The sequence below is a fragment of the Schistocerca gregaria genome, chromosome 2, assembly GCF_023897955.1.
Source record: "Schistocerca gregaria isolate iqSchGreg1 chromosome 2, iqSchGreg1.2, whole genome shotgun sequence".
Classification (NCBI taxonomy): domain Eukaryota; kingdom Metazoa; phylum Arthropoda; class Insecta; order Orthoptera; family Acrididae; genus Schistocerca; species Schistocerca gregaria.
In genome coordinates this window covers 1,044,939,573-1,044,956,303 of record NC_064921.1, presented here as the reverse complement: position 1 = coordinate 1,044,956,303, position 16,731 = coordinate 1,044,939,573, and the positions used below count along the sequence as shown (strand labels likewise).

At 40.7% G+C, this 16,731-nt stretch overlaps 1 protein-coding gene across 3 annotated transcripts in view; it reads left to right on the top strand.

The window, feature by feature from the left end:
• The window catches only part of LOC126335564 (sodium-independent sulfate anion transporter-like), a 125,263-nt gene that overhangs the window by 72,269 nt on the left and 36,263 nt on the right, over window positions 1-16,731 (top strand). For all 3 annotated transcript variants that reach the window (XM_049998988.1, XM_049998989.1, XM_049998990.1), the window contains exons 3-7: window positions 2,618-2,841; window positions 7,658-7,853; window positions 9,314-9,534; window positions 16,000-16,177; window positions 16,304-16,480. In XM_049998988.1, the coding sequence (XP_049854945.1) occupies window positions 2,618-2,841; window positions 7,658-7,853; window positions 9,314-9,534; window positions 16,000-16,177; window positions 16,304-16,480 (996 nt within the window). The remainder of the gene's footprint in view (window positions 1-2,617; window positions 2,842-7,657; window positions 7,854-9,313; window positions 9,535-15,999; window positions 16,178-16,303; window positions 16,481-16,731) is intronic.

Sequence of the window (16,731 nt, the reverse complement as noted above, 5' to 3'; positions counted from 1 at the left end):
TCCTCTCTTCTCGATATCCGCCAGGCCTCAACCTCCGCTAATTTCAAGTTGCCGCCGCTCATACCTCACCTGTCTTTCAACAACTTCTTTGCCTCTGTACTTCCGCCTCGACTGACATCTCTGCCCTTAACTCTTTGCCTTTAAATATGTCTGCTTGTGTCTGTGTATGTGCGGATGGATATGTGTGTGTGTGTGTGTGCGAGTGTATACCTGTCCTTTTTTTCCCCTAAGGGAAGTCTTTCCGCTCCCGGGATTGGAATGACTCCTTACCCTCTCCCTTAAAACCCACACCCTTTCATTTTTCCCTCTCCTTCCTTCCTTCCTGACGAAGCAACTGCCAGTTGCGAAAGCTTGTAATTCTGTGTGTGTGTTTGTGTGTTTTGTTCATGTGCCTGTCTGCCGGCGCTTTCCCGCTTGGTAAGTCTTGGAATCTTTATTTTTAATATAATCATTTATTACATTTACATACTTAAAGGACAGCTGTTGTGTGATGTAAATATATACTTACGCAGTGTTGTGTATATAAGGACTTGCCATTTATGGAGGACAAAACTAAAGCCTTATGAAAAACAGACTATGCATTTAAAATAACAAGCAGGGATATATAAAGGCTATATTAATTTCATTGTATTATTATAAAGTTCATTGTATTATTTTGTTTTGTACTTTTTTACGTATATATTGTTTGTGTCCCATTTCTTTGAAATGGCTTACATGTACCCTTGACAACTTCCATACAATATTTATTGTCAGCAGATGGATAAATAAAATAAATAAATAAATAGTACCCAGATATGTCAGTGACTTAAAGACTTTTTATGTAATAGAATCCAGTATGTTGCCCCTCGACAGCAAGCATTCACTAGAGATAGGTGTACCATGAGGAATGCCCCAGAGAAATGTGATAGGATTGCTATTATTTTCTATATGCATAAATGATCTGATGGTCAGGGTGAGCAACAGTCAGAGGCTGTTTGCTGATGATGCTGTAGTGTATTGAAAGGTGTTATCAGTGAGTGGCTGTAGGAGTATACAAGATGACTTACACAGGACTTCTAGTTGGTGTAATCCATGACAGCTTGCTCTAAAGGTAGGCAAATATAAGTTAATGCAGATGAGTAGAAATATTTGAATACAAAATTAGTAGTGTACTGCTTGATACAGTCACATCAATTACGTATCTAGGTGTAATGTTGCAGAGCAATATGAAATGGGACAGGCATGTAGGGAAGGCATATGGTCGACTTCACATTTTAGGAGAATTTTAGGAAAGAGGAGTTCATATATAAAGGAGACAGCAGGACTCTGACACATTCTGGAATATGCTCAAGTGTTTGGGATCCCCACCAGGTCAGACTGAATGAAGGCTCGCAGGCAATTCAGAGGTGAGCTGCTGAACTTATTATCATAGGTCGATCGATAAATATTATGGAGACACTCCCTGAAAGCTAATGAGAATACCTGAAGTGAAGATGATGCTCTTTTCATGAAACGCTATTTAGAAGGTTTAGAGAACCAGGATTTGTGGCCAACTGCAGAATAATTCTACTGCCACCAGCTTATATTCTGTGAAAGGAGCATGAAGATAAGAGAAATTAGGCTTTGTGGGGATGCCTTTACACAGCCATTTTACCTTACTCTATTTGTGAATGGAACAGGAAAGGAAATGACTTGTAGTGGTGCAAGGTACCCACCGCCATGCTCCATTTGGCTGCTTGTGGAGTATGTATGAACATGTAGACAGATGTAGGTATGGGCATTTTGTGCGGCAAGTTCGTTAAATGCAGAACTTTAACACACACACACACACACACGATTTTTGTGCATTTTGTATTCTCACCAAGTTAGCAGTTTTACAGCACAGTATATTTCCTGCCTACAGATGATGGTTGCACATGCATCACATAAGTCTCAGTATTTTTCCAAACCAATCCCAGTGAGCTGCAAATAAGTGCCTAAAGGGCAATATTTCAAAATGGTTGTGAAATTTCTGTGCAGTACAAGTTTCTCTCTAGTCATATACCAACTACAAACTGCAATTAGGACAATGGGCTTAGCCACCGGGAATAAGGAGATTAGCAATTCTGTCATTTGGCTTTGATCAATGACAATTGTTTCACAAAATCTTAGAACTGGGAATTAGTCTTAGCAAAAAAAAATATGTACACATAGCGTGCACATGTACTTGTATTGGTGTGTGCATTTATAAAGAAAACATTTGACAAGTGTCTCTGCATCGACCATAATAGCCTGTTACCTACAAGACCATTGTTCTGTCTATGAAGGATTTGGTGCTAAGTAATTAGTGGAGTTTAATTTGGGTGTGTGATTACTTTAATCTCTTATGGATCCCTGTATTTTTATTTTAACTGCATTCTAAAAAATTTCTTGGTAGTTTCAAAATCATAATGCTTTAATCAGTAGAATAGGTAATTAAAATGATCCATCACTCATTTTCAGTGTAAGGTGTAATCACTATATATTATAATGCTTCCTCTGTATGTTTTATATATGTGACATATACTGGACATCGTATGGCTATAAACAGTTCCACAAGACTGTTGCAACTTGTCACTTAATGGCAGCAGTTACCATCATAGTCATTTTGACTGTACAGTGACTTCACTCGATCCGGAAAACTCCCTGCGCCACAGGATGTGCATGCGGCTGAAGAGGGCATTCTCACGGAAGACACTGCTCAAGAGGTTGCCTGTGCTGTCATGGCTGCCACGCTACTCCGTGGAGGATGCCGTGGGAGATCTGGTGGCTGGAATCACTGTTGGACTCACTGTCATCCCCCAGTCCCTCGCCTATGCCAGCATTGCAGGTCTTCCAGCTCAGGTACTGCTGCTATCTGAGCAACACTGTTCCATCTGAATGTTTTCCTGGCTGCTCTCCTCTAGGTATACATTTCTACATCTCCCCCCATACCAATCAGCCAGTCCTCCCTCCCTCCCTCACCCCCCCCCCCCCTTCCCACACCTGTGCATGCACACGATGTAAATGCTCTGATCAAAATTTGATACCTTAATGAAGTGGTCCTCAACCTCAGCTTTAGCATCTCATTGGGAGGGGAGGGGAGGGGAGGGAAGGGTAGTGTGAGAGGGGTGGAGAGTGTGTGCAGGAGGGGAGAAGGGCATTTTCATTCCTCAAGAGCCTGTGAGACGGAAAAGGGCAACAGGGCACTGTTCGCATGAAAAGTAGGCTACGGGTAGCAACAGTGATGAATGTTTGTTATTTGAGCTACAAAGGGACGAAATGTACATGAATTTAATCTCCTAAATATTGTTGCAATATTATGTTACAGCTGGATCCAGTATGATTGATTAAAATAATATTTGTGTTAGAAATTAGTTAAAAAATCAGATGAAAGTAACTTTAAAAAGATGCATATAAATGAGATAATTATTTTAAGGTCAGTTTTATAAGAATGAGTACTTTAATTTCCATAAGACTTGATAATGTCAGCAGGTGTTTTATCTTTGAGTCATTACGTGCCTACAAAGTGGACAAGCTCAGATTCAGGCAAAGCTTCAACAAGGGAATTCCTTGTGTCTCAGGTATATAGAAAACCCATGTACCCAGGCCTCAAGCCATGTGTCACAAAGAAGTTCCAAGTGAAAGATTCTGGTCCACAGAGCTCAAATGCTGTCAGACAACAACAGCCTTGCCAAAGAATTATAACATCTGCAAATAATGTTATGGTTGCTCAGATCAGCAAACTGAGTGGGTGTGGGAGTCAAAATAAACAACACCTGAGGAAGATAATGAGAATTATAAACAAAAAGATATGCCAGGAATTGTTTATCTGCCCAGTCTCTGAAAAGATTGGTAGTCTCCTATGAAAACATGGAAGCTAGGATTTTTTGCTGTCATCAACAAGAATAGAAAATTAACTTTGTAATGTAAAAGACAGTCCAGTTCTCCAAAAGAAGGTGTGTATCACTTTCCATAAGAATGTCCCATGTTTTATGCAAGTCAGACTATTAAAGCAGTTGAGGAGAGTTGCAAGGAACATTAAAGAAACCTCCATCGAAGCAAGACTCAATGGGTTGGGCACACAGACGACCAATTCGAAATCCACTACTTCTAAAAGTTTCCAGTCTCCTCCATGTAGCACTTTGAGCTACAAAAATAGAAAAAGCACTTTTCTGCATGCCCATCCACATAGTTAGACTTCCAAAGACGTTGTTTGTCTTCCACATAAACCCTCCTTTCATTACACACCTCTCGAAAAGTATTACACACGGAATCACAGCTTGTTCCATGCACCACGACTGCTTCACATGTGGGATGTAAACTTGATTTCCCTGGATGAGGGGATTATCCTCCCATCATTGCAAAAACAAATCTCCCGTGCCTTATCTTTCCAATCTCCCACCACCTCCTAAAGTCCCACGGTCCAGCCACAGAAGAGTATTCCCCTCATAACTCAGTACCATCTGGGACTGGAGCAACTGAATTACATTCTCTGCCAGGGTTTTAATCAACTCTCATCGTGCCCTGAAATGAGAAATGTCCTACCCACTATCCTTCCCAACCCTCCTACCGTGGTATTCTGCTGTCCACTGAACCTACACAATATACTCATCCATTCTTACACAACCCCTGCTCCCAATCCCTTACCTCATGGCTCATACCTCTGTAATAAACCTAGATGCAATACCTGTCCCATACATCCTCCTACCACCACCTACTCCAGTCCAGTCACTAACATCACCTATCCCATCAAAGGCAGGGCTACCTGTGAAACCAGTCATGTGATTTACAAGCTCAGCTATGACCACTGAGGTGAAATCTATGTAGGCATGACAACCAACAAGCTGTCTGTGCACATGGAATGACCACTGACAAACTGTGACCAAAAAACAAGTGGACCACCCTGTAGCTGAACAAGCTGCCAAACATGATACCCCTCATCTGAGTGCCTGCTTCACAGTCTGTGCCATATGGATCCTTCCCACCAACACCAGCTTTTCTGAATTGCGCAGGTGGGAACTTTCCCTGCAATACATACTACGTTTCCATAACCCTCCTGGCCTCAACCTTGGTTTGTCACTGTCCTCACCCATCCAGCCCCCTCCCTGACCCATTCCAGCACTACACAGCCTTCATTTCACCACCACACCCAGTCTTTTAAATTATTTTTGTTTTTATTTTTCTCCTTTCTGCTACTTACCTGCTCCCCACTCCGCACCTTCTCTTCTGCCCTCCGTCTAAACCGCAACACTTCACTGTCCACCACTCCCCCCATACTATCACTCCCCCTCCCCGCCCCAGCCTCCTCCTTACCCCCATCCACTCGCCATTCCCATCATGCACTGGTGCTGCTGCTCACAGTGTAGTTTCAGCTCTCTGAGACTGCAGACGTGTGAGCAAGTTGCATTTGTGATTTTTGTGTGTGTGTGTGTGTGTGTGTGTGTGTGTGTGTGTCTACTGCCAAAGGCCTTAATGACCGAAAGCTATGATTGTGTGAATCTTTTTATTGTGCCAATCGCGACTCAGCATCTCTTCTATATGGCGAGTAGCAGCTTTCCTTCTCTCATATTGTACACTAATTTCTGTTACGTAATAAACAGACAATACAAGAACATGCATGGCTTAGTATATCAGCATGCCAAAGGTAAAACAATCATTATATAAAATATCATACACAAAGTACTGAATGTACATGCTCATGCTCGCTTAAAATATGCATACAGGCTGAGACTGGGTAGTAAACATGGTATATATTACAATTGTATGACAGATTGCTAGACTTCCTAAACAAAAATAAAATTCTTGTAAATGCACAGAATGGTTTCAGAAAAGGCAAATCTACACAAACAGCTCTCTTCAGTTTCCTAAAAAGTGTTTACAAAGCTATTGAGGACAAGGAACTGATCTGTGGATTGTTTTGGGACCTTTCCAAAGCACTTGATCTTAAAAATCATAATCTACTGCTGTTAAAACTGTATAACTATGGTGTCCGTGGTGTTTCCTACAGGTGGTTCAAGTCATATTTAACTGATAGAAAACAAAGAGTACAAATTTCTCAGGATGGAAATGTGTACCATTCTGAATATAAAAAAGTTAATTATGGGATGCCCCAGGGTTTGGTATTGGGGCCATTCTTATTCTTGGTTTTTATTAACAACCTACCTCAACAGTTTTCAACAGCTGATACCATATTATAAAAAGGAAGAATGATTATGAGATGCTGACAAGAAAACTGCATATTAACCAGTTAATATTCAACATACTGTCAGTTTCACATTTGTGCTTCTGAGACGGAAATGATGGTCGTCTCTTGTCAGCAGGACGGAAGCACGCTTCTTGCTGCCATAGCTCACATGATCATTACTGGTATTGTTGTGGAGCTGTTATAGGAAAGCCGGCCGGTGTGGCGCTACAGTCTGGAGCTGCGTGACCGCTATGGTCACAGGTCCGAATCCTGCCTCGGGCATGGTTGTGCGTGATGTCCTTAGGTTAGTTAGGTTTAAGTGGTTCTAAGTTCTAGGGGACTAATGACCTGAGAAGTTAAGTCTCATAGTGCTCAGAGCCATTTGAACCATTTTGTTATAGGAAAGAACTTTTTTTCGACAGATTTCTTAGATAGAGTAATGCAATTGAGAAGTATGGAGCTATCTGATACTTCAAGTATTATTATTATTATTATTATTATTATTATTATTATTTCTCTTTTAACTGTCTCAGACGTTATGTCTGGTTAAAAATGGAAAGTGATGCGGACCTTGACCAAGTGCAACTTCCTTTTAACTGTATGGTAGATGTTACATTGCATTTAGGAACTTTCGGGTAATTGAACATCATCATCATAATCATCATTATCATCATCATCATCATTTAAGACTGATTATGTCTTTCAGTGTTCAGTCTGGAGCATAGTCCCCCTTATAAAATTCCTCCATGATCCCCTATTCCGTGCTAACATTGGTGCCTCTTCTGATGTTAAGCCTATTACTTCAAAATCATTCTTAACCGAATCCAGGTACCTTCTCCTTGGTCTGTCCCGACTCCTCCTACCCTCTACTGCTGAACCCATGAGTCTCTCGGGTAACCTTGCTTCTCCCATGTGTGTAACATGCCCCCACCATCTAAGCTTGTTCGCCCTGACTGCTACATCTATAGAGTTCATTCCCAGTTTTTCTTTGATTTCCTTATTGTGGACACCCTCCTGCCATTGTTCCCATCTACTAGTACCTGCAATCATCCTAGCCACTTTCATATCCGTAACATCAACCTTATTGATAAGGTAACCTGAATCCACCCAGCTTTCGCTCCCATACAACAAAGTTTACTGTGACTTATCTAGAATAAACATTCTGGTTATCTAGGAGTAATTTTCTGTTGGGAGCAAATGAAATTTTGCATATGTTTCAGTTCTGGGGAATGCATCACAGTGAAATTGACTGGTGTAACGTCTTTGCTGACAATGCCATCAGCAGATTTTATTTTATGTGTGTAAATACACTGAAAGCAGCAGTTATAAACTGAGTCGCTTATTTTCTCTGCGAATTGAAGCCATCCATTTATGACAATATATTCCCATTTTATAGTTATTTATTTTTGCATTCTTATTTGCAACTGATGAAGACACTATATTCCACAACAACATGCACTTGCAGAGCAACCATCATCTTTTCTTATGTTCCAGTACGGGCTGTATGGCTCTTTCATGGGCTGCTTCCTGTACATGTTGTTTGGCAGTTGCAAGGATGTACCCATGGGCCCTTCTGCTGTCATCTCTCTGCTGACATTTCAGTCAGTGCGTGGCATGGGTCCCGAGCACGCTGTGCTTCTTTGCTTCCTCACTGGAGCCATCCAGGTGATCATGGGGATCCTGGGACTTGGTAAGCAGATCTGCTTCATTGTTTCTTTTGATGTTTCATAATACTACACCCTCCTTTCCCCCTGAAACTGGCTGCAATGACAAGTGTCACTTGAGGTGTAGGTTAGATTGAAAGATTGATTGTGACTAGCAAAACCAAGGAATGTGGATGCTAAAGAAAGATTGTGGTAAAAGACTGACTTGTAACATAGCCTAATGCTTACTTTTGTACAATATTTAAACACAGTTTCCTATATTTAATGCACATTTAATCATAAGAACTAAAACTGCAAGATTAATTCAGAAAAAATATATCAGATAATGGACAAGTCTCCAATTGGTATTTGGATGCATATTAAGAACATTATTATAAATAAACTATGAAAAATTTGAAGGGAGGGTGTACTACACAATTTTTATTGCTGAATGGCATGATTGAAAAAAAAACATATCCCCCATTAACATTAAAGTACAGTAACTTGCACTGTGGTACGCACAATGAAAGTAGTGTAATGAAGTGTTACTAGTGAAATAATTCAAACAGGAGATGTCTAATAAATCCTCAAGACATGATGATAGAAGAACTATGAGACCAATTGTGCTTGTAACAACTAGAGTAATTATTTATCATATTCATGCTGTAACCAATGGATCATGTCACTTATAAGCACCAAGTATTTTGCTGTAAATTGAGGGGTAGTATTCTTCGTGAAACTGCACCTCTTATGGTTCAAGCTGCATACTGGAATGGTACTGTTTGTAGTTTCATGTTGCGTAATACTGAGCAACCTTACAATGCTCAAAGCTGGTGGTCATTGAAGCTAAAATTCCTTGTTATTAATCTGATTGTTACTTCACATTTCACAGCTATGCATACTATGTCTTTCATACCGTTGAACACTGTGTAGAATAGGCAAGCTACACTGGCTCATTTACACCTTGCAAGTTTTGGAAAGACATCATGCCTGTCTTTGAGAAAAATAGGAACCCCCCCCAGTGAGAAGGAAAGGTACTGAAAATACAGCTGCCTTGTTGTTGTTTCTTCTAGATTGAACAGTTGGGAATTTGAAAAGCGTATAGTCACAAAACTGGCACAATTTTTAGAAAACAAGGAGGCGACACTACCACTGACATACTTGTCTGTGCCTATCATAGGTCAATTTGACTATAGACTTTGAATAACAAAATGATTCCTGCCATCTGGAAAGTTTCTGTACTCATTATAAATTCACCATTTGCAAAGAAAGCTTTTCAGAATTAGGCAGCTAAGCAACAAAAAGATATCCCATTCAACAGTGTTAAACAGTATTACATTTTTATCTACTCATAGGCAGCTGACATGCAAGTTTTACAAAGAGATTGTGCTATAACAATATAACATGAATAATATAGTAAAATATACAACATTCACCCACCCTTAATATGAAAACAGAATTCTGGATCAGCAGTGGATTAATACATTCTTTCATTTTATTTTTGTAGGTTTCCTGATTGACTTCATATCTGGTCCAGTGTCATCAGGTTTTACATCAGCAGCTGCTCTCATGATTGTAACTTCACAGATGAAGGATTTGTTGGGAATCACAGCAGAAGGCAATACTTTCATTGAAGTATGGGGAAGTCTTTTCCAGAACATGCATAACACAAAACTCTATGATAGTGTTTTGGGTGCTGTCTGCATTGTTGTACTGTTATTGATGAGGGTGAGTTGTTATCTTGTGATTAAGTAACAGGTACTGTATTGTGATTCTGCTGTTGGAAAACCTCAGGCATTTATTATTTTAATTTATTCAGTTTTGGCTCTCTATGAAATGCTGCATTTTGTGTTAACTAAGCAAAACAATTTTTTGCCTTGTTTCACAAAACTTCATTATTTTTGTATGACTTTGGTTTCGGGTTGAATGCCATTTACCAGAATCAGTTGTGTACTGGAAAACCCCCCAGGTTAGCGGAGGGCACTAATGCGCTTCTTCCTGGACTTGGGTAGGTGAGCTGGCCCCTGATCGAATTCAACTGGTAGATTAATGATGAGGGTCATTGTACCAGCCAGCCTGGATGTGGTTTTTAGGTGGTTTTCCACAACCCACTATGTGAATACTGGGCTGGTCCCCATGTCCCGCCTCAGTTACACAACTCGCAGACATTTGAAAAAATGTTCACACTGTTTCATGGCTTACCCTAGGCACAGACAGCTGGGGTACACTAATTCCATCCCGGGGGGTACAGGGTGGCGACAGCCATCTCTGACTCTAACATCACCAAATCCATAGTAATTAGGCCGACCCCGTGTTGAAGTGGGACAAAGGCCCAAAGAAAATGAGGAATGAGTTGTGTATTGGAAAATGGACTTCCAAACTAAAACTTAGGTAGTAAAAAAATAATGGATTTTAAATACAAACATTTATACTATATCCCAAATGTGTCTCACCACTGGAAAAATGCTAAGAGATGAGTGAAAAAATAATTCTCCATGTCATGTGAAAGCAATTTTCCTATAATTTGAATTCCAAAAGTAAGAAGCAAATTTATTTCATATTTTCTTAGATAATTTGGTATAATAGCTAAAATCTGAATTGACAGCTGCGACAAGGGGAAGACGTGCTTCGTTGGTGCTGCACATTCTGGCAATTTTGACCAAGAATTCACACTGCAATGTTCTTCTTTGGCACACCAGTATAGAAGTGTGCACAGAATCAGCTAAGTAAAAAATCTGTGCAATATGAACGTTTATTTACAAATAAAAGCCAACTACAGAATTTTTCTTTGTGTGAGACCATGTGTTAGGCTGCAGTCACAGTGACTCTGATACCAGTGAATTCTGTTGCTGACTGACATCAGCTAGAGATGGCTGATCTTCTCAAATCAGTATGTCATTATGTGTGTGGTCACACTATAGACAATCTTATCTCCCGAAGGTACAGGCTTTGGATGACAATTTGTGTAATTAAAATCAGTTTGTTTTCTTCAGTCAAGTTGACCAACATTCTTGCACACAAAATATGGAACATGAGGTACTGACAAGTTTAGCCCAAAAAAGAGTGAGTTTATGCCATCCTGGGGATGAAAATATCAATCAGGTTATAGTTCATAATCTATGGACTGAAACAGTAGATTTATTTAAAATCTCAAATAGGCAAAATCTTTATTGGAAATTTTAGGCATAGATTATAACCTGCAAAAATAATCTGTCCAAGTGAAAAGGGTGGCATATCGTTGGCAAATTATCATTACTGCTTACTGGGTTTTATGCCAGTAGGGTAGTGATTCTGTTAATATGAAGTGGTTTGCAAATGTGGTGTACAGTACGTATTTCAAATTTTAAGCACTTTAGTTTTATAGAATATCTTATGCTACAGTTTATGCTTGTCTTTCACTTGTGTGCTAAACGACAGTCATTGAAGGTTAATTGACAGACTTCTGCACAACTTTAAATAAATACGGTGAAAAAGAGTGTTGAATTTCAAGCACTTTAGTTTTACAGAATATCTTATGCTACAGATATGCTTGTCTTTCACTTGTGTGGTAATGACAGTCACTGAAGGTTAATTGATGGACTTCTTCACACCTTAAATAAATACAGTGAAACAGAGTGTTTCAAGGTCACCATGAATTGTCTGGAGTGTGTAACAGAAAGTTTCTCCCTTCATCTCGTATATTCACAAAAGTTGTCTTTTTATTCTGAGAGCTAAGGACAGAATGTATAATACTAGCTGCATTCTTTACGAGACAGGAAAGATCATTCACATTCATTCAGCATCTCTTTAATACAGAAGCCACTATGCAGCACTCTTATCCAAGTGCAGAGGTGCTGTAATGCTAACCCCACCCCAATAGGTTAAAATATAATCTGCTTCATACATAGAATAGATTCTAATCTAGTCTAACCTAACCTAACCTCCTTGACCCTGCCAAAAACTGATGAAGGAGATTGGACACAATATGACCACTCTGTAGGCTGATGTTATCGGCCAACCTCTGGGGATAGTGTTTGACAGCCACTGTTGGTGCCACTGTGAAAGCAGACTATAAGATTCATGTATGCCAATTTGAAGTTCTAGTTTCATATATTTGGCTGTTCATGTTGCTTCTACATAATCTTTCATCGATTATATCAGTGCCCGTTTGTATTGTGAAATTTCCAGCATTCATGAGTGCTGCAATAAACCCATACTGCTATTGTCAATTACAGGCTTAAACTTAATTGTGCTCTTTTAAAATTTTTGAGTAGAGTAGACCTACCCTTATTCCAGAAACCGTTCTCTAATTTCATTGTACAATTACATTAGAAATAGGTTATTTCAGAGAATTTTTGGACGCTTAAAGAACTATATCTTCATAAGTTACTGGGATGAGTGTTTTGGGCATGTAATTTATTTTGTAGCACATCAGTGTTTGTGGTTCACAATTCTACAGAATACATCATCCCTGAAATTTATTGTATGCCAATGAAAATAAATGTGCATTTTCAAGAATTTTTGGAAGCTACCATTGTGCTTTGCATAATCTACAAGCAATTTGTAATAAATTGATGCTTCTGATTTAGTTACTGTAGCAGATATTTTGTGTTACATCTAGTTTTTTCCCTTAAGGAGGAGTAACCCTGCATATTATCTGATTTTATCTTAAATTAATTCTGCTTTTGAGTTTCCTAATGACTATAATAACCTCCAAACGTTTTAGGAAACCAGTTGTTTTCACCACATTTTTGCGTTGCCTTAATAGAAATCTCGTTATGTATATTTGCTTCAGTTCTTACAGGAAATTAGCAACTTTTAAGCTCAACAGATTAAAAGATAATCAGCAGGATTAATTTACAGTTATTTGTTCACTGTCTTGTAACACACTGCACCAGCCAAAACGCAGCCCCACTGTAAATGCTGTTCGCGAACGTGGTATGAATTGAAACTTCCCGGCAGATTAAAACTGTGTGCCAGACCGAGACTCGAACTCGGGACCTTTGCCTTTTGTGGGCAAGTGCTCTACCAACTGAGCTACCCAAGCATGACTCACACCCCGTCCTCACAGCTTTACTTCTGCCAGTACCTCATGCTTGGGTAGCTCAGTTGGTAGAGCACTTGCCTGGAAAAGGCAAAGGTCCTGAGTTCGAGTCTCAGTCCAGCACACAGTTCTAATCTGCCAGGAAGTTTCAAATCAGCGCACACTCCACTGCAGAGTGAAAATCTCATTCTGGAAACATCCCCCAGGCTGTGGCAAAGCCATGTCTCTGCAATATCCTTTCTTTCGGGAGTGCTAGTTCTGCAAGGTTCACAGGAGAGCTTCTGTGAAGTTTGGAAGATAGGAGACAAGGTACTGGCAGAAGTAAAGCTGTGAGGATGGGGCGTGAGTTATGCTTGGGTAGCTCAGTTGGTAGAGCACTTGCCCGCGAAAGGCAAAGATCTTGAGTTCGAGTCTCAGTCCGGCACACAGTTTTAATCTGCCAGGAAGTTTCATGTCAGCGCACACTCCACTGCAGAGTGAAAATCTCATTCTGGATGGGATGAATTGGTTGATCTTTGTAAGCAGCTGGATATTTCCCTCCTATAAAACAATTGGCAGCTGCTGTGAATTGGTGTGTTGGAAGAGCTCCCGAGAGTCACATACCTGTGATACTGGTACCAGAGGTACCCATGTACTATCTTCTCCTTTATATCCTCTCTCCTCTGCAGAAAGTACAGGATCTGTCATTACTCATCTACCTGATTGTGAGTGGCATGTCCAACGGTAGATCTAGTCATCCTGAACAGGGTGGGTGGGGACCAAGGAGGACTTTAAGTGATGTACCAGTCCCTCTAACCAACTAGTTTGAGGTGCTGTCTCTCACTGAAACTGAGCCAGTTGGACTCACTTTACCTGTTTTGTCCCGAGTCAAGAGGAGGCAAACACAATAGAGTAGAGGTCTATCAATCACTGGTAGTTCAACTGTACTGTGAATGGAGGTACCCCTTGTGGAAATGGCAGCAAGGGACAGGAAAGGAAAGGACATGAGGTGCACTCAGTCTGTGTGCATGGGGGCTGCATTCAACATACAAGCAGCCATTGAGGGAACAGGGTGCAACCAACTGCAGATTGTGGCACACATTGCACTGAATGATGCCTCTCGTCTATGCTCCGAGGTCATACTTTGATCATTCCAGCTACTGGCAGAGAAGGTTGAGAAAACCAGCCTTGTGCAAGGAGTTTCAACGAAGCTCACAATTTGCAGCATTGTATGCAGAAGTGATCATGGCCCTTTCTTTCTGAGTCAAGTGGGAGGACTGAACCAGAGTGTTTGAAGGTTCTGTGACAAGCCAAGCTTAGACTCCCTGGATCTGTGCCATAGACTTGACATAGACTTAGGGTCCCCCTAAGCACTGTCAGCTCTTTCCTGGCCCACAATGAGTGTTCTCGTGAGGGGTGGGGATGTGGGGTGCAGTGAGGGACGGAAAGTGGCGGAAGGCAGGAAGGGGGTTGTAGAGAAGTGTCTAGCAGCTCATGGGACAGTGAGGAGCTGTGAGCTGTCTGTGGGCTAGATAGGGTTGCAGGTGGAGGGGACAGGTGACAGATGGCTAGGTATGTGATTTCAAAGACCAGGACACATGCCCAGCCATCTGCCACCTGCCCCCTCTACCTACACTCCTACCTAACCCACAGACAACTCCACATTCTCCCACAAGCTGCTAGATGATTCCCACCAACACATCCCTACCTCCATCCCTCACCTCACCCCACCCTAGCCCACACCCCCACCCTCCACAATATACTCACCATGGGCCAGAAAAGAACTTCCAGTTAACTGAGTACAATGTAAGGAGCCAGGCATGTGTTTGTGTGTGTGTGTGTGTGTGTGTGTGTGTGTGTGTGTGTGAGAGAGAGAGAGAGAGAGAGAGAGAGAGAGAGAGAGAGAGAGAGAGAGAGATTGTGTGCATGTTTTTCCCACTAGTGTGAAAAAGGAAGTGCATTTCAAAAGTTAGCTAAGCTCTGTACCCTTTGTTTGTGTACCTATCGATGACGCACAGCTTCTCCCTTTTGGTGAGTCATGTCTTTTATTCCTAAATAATTCACATGCTCAGAAAACAAATTCCCCCCCCCCCCCCCCCCCTGCTAATATCAACACAGCACAGATTGCTGCTCAGTAAAATATTGCTATCAGTTCATCAAATAATACTTGTCACATTTACCTTAAACTAATGAGAAACTCACTGCTAAATGATTTTCAACCATCCTGGAGTACATGCTGCAGACAGATGTGGGAGACTGACAGTACTGGCTGCAATGTCTCATGGCACACTGACAGTGGTTCACTCCCCCTTGCCATTGCAATGAAGTTTTTATTGTGCAAACTGTTACAGAAGGCATCTGAACAAAGCAAAAGGCAGGATGTAGATGAACAAACTCAATTCTTAGATTGATGATGTAAATAAAATAGAAAGAAACTTCCACATGGGAAAAATATATTAAAAACAAAGATTCCAAGACTTATCAAAGGGGAAAGTGCCGGTAGGCAGGCACAATAAATAAAACACACAAACACACACACAGAATTTCTAGCTTTCGCAACCGACGGTTGCTTCTTCAGGAAAGAGGGAAGGAGAGGGAAAGACGAAAGGATATGGGTTTTAAGGGAGTGTTACACCGTCCGGGTTATCTGGATACTTCCCACCAACACCAACCTATCCGAACTCCGGAGATGGGAACTTGCCCTTCAGTATATCCTCTCTTCTCGATATCCGCCAGGCCTCAACCTCCGCTAATTTCAAGTTGCCACCACTCATACCTCACCTGTCTTTCAACAATATCTTTGCCTCTGTACTTCCGCCTCGACTGACATATCTGCCTGAACTCTTTGCCTTTACAATGTGTATGTGCGTATGGATATGTGTGTGTGTGCGAGTGTACACCTGTCCTTTTTTCCCCCTAAGGTAAGTCTTTCCGCTCCTGGGATTAGAATGACTCCCTTAAAACCCATATCCTTTCGTCTTTCCCTCTCCTTCCATCTTTCCTGAAGAAGCAACCGTCGGTAGTGAAAGCTAGAAATTCTGTGTGTGTGTTTGTGTGTTTTATTTATTGTGCCTGTCTACTGGCACTTTCCCACTTGGTATGTCTTGGAATCTTTGTTTTTAATGAATTCTTAGATTCTTATTTTTAGTGCTTTACAGTAATTGCATTCATGGATAAATTTGGTGTTACAGGTATTGGCGAATTTGAAAATAGGACCAAAAGAAGATGAAAAGAAGACAACTACCCAAAGGATTCTAAATAAAGCTATTTGGCTTATTGGGACTTCTCGCAATGCTATCCTAGTGATTATATGTGGTGTCATAGGATATCAGCTATCACTCTCAGGAGATGCACCTCTTAACTTAATAGGTTTGTTTCTAAATTCATTAATCATTTAGAAACTTTGTGAAACAAGAAAAGTTACTACTCAGTTCTGCAGCACTAATAAAACTGCATATGACTTAAGACTAATATGTGAATTTCCTTTTTCTTTAGGTTCCATACCTCCTGGACTTCCAGCTTTTCACTTGCCACCATTTACTGTGACATTGGAGACAGGAAATTCCACAGTCACATATTCATTTGGTGACATGTGTTCCAACCTTGGATCTGGAATTTTTGTTGTGCCTCTTGTAGCGCTACTGGAAAATATTGCTGTTTGCAAGGCCTTCTGTAAGTTCAGGTCTTCTTACACAATCTTATTTGATTTTACCCCATTCTTCAGGTGTACTGAAAGGCCTTCTAGTTACATTATGACAGAAAAAAACTTTTGCTTAAGTTGTGACAACATATATACACGAACACAAGCAATAATATCACTAACATGCAGCGCATTAGGTTCCCTCACTTACCAAAAGAAGGAAGATGCTAGAATAGAAAGAACTATTCTAGTATTAAGCAATATTTTTTCTCACAAAAGACAT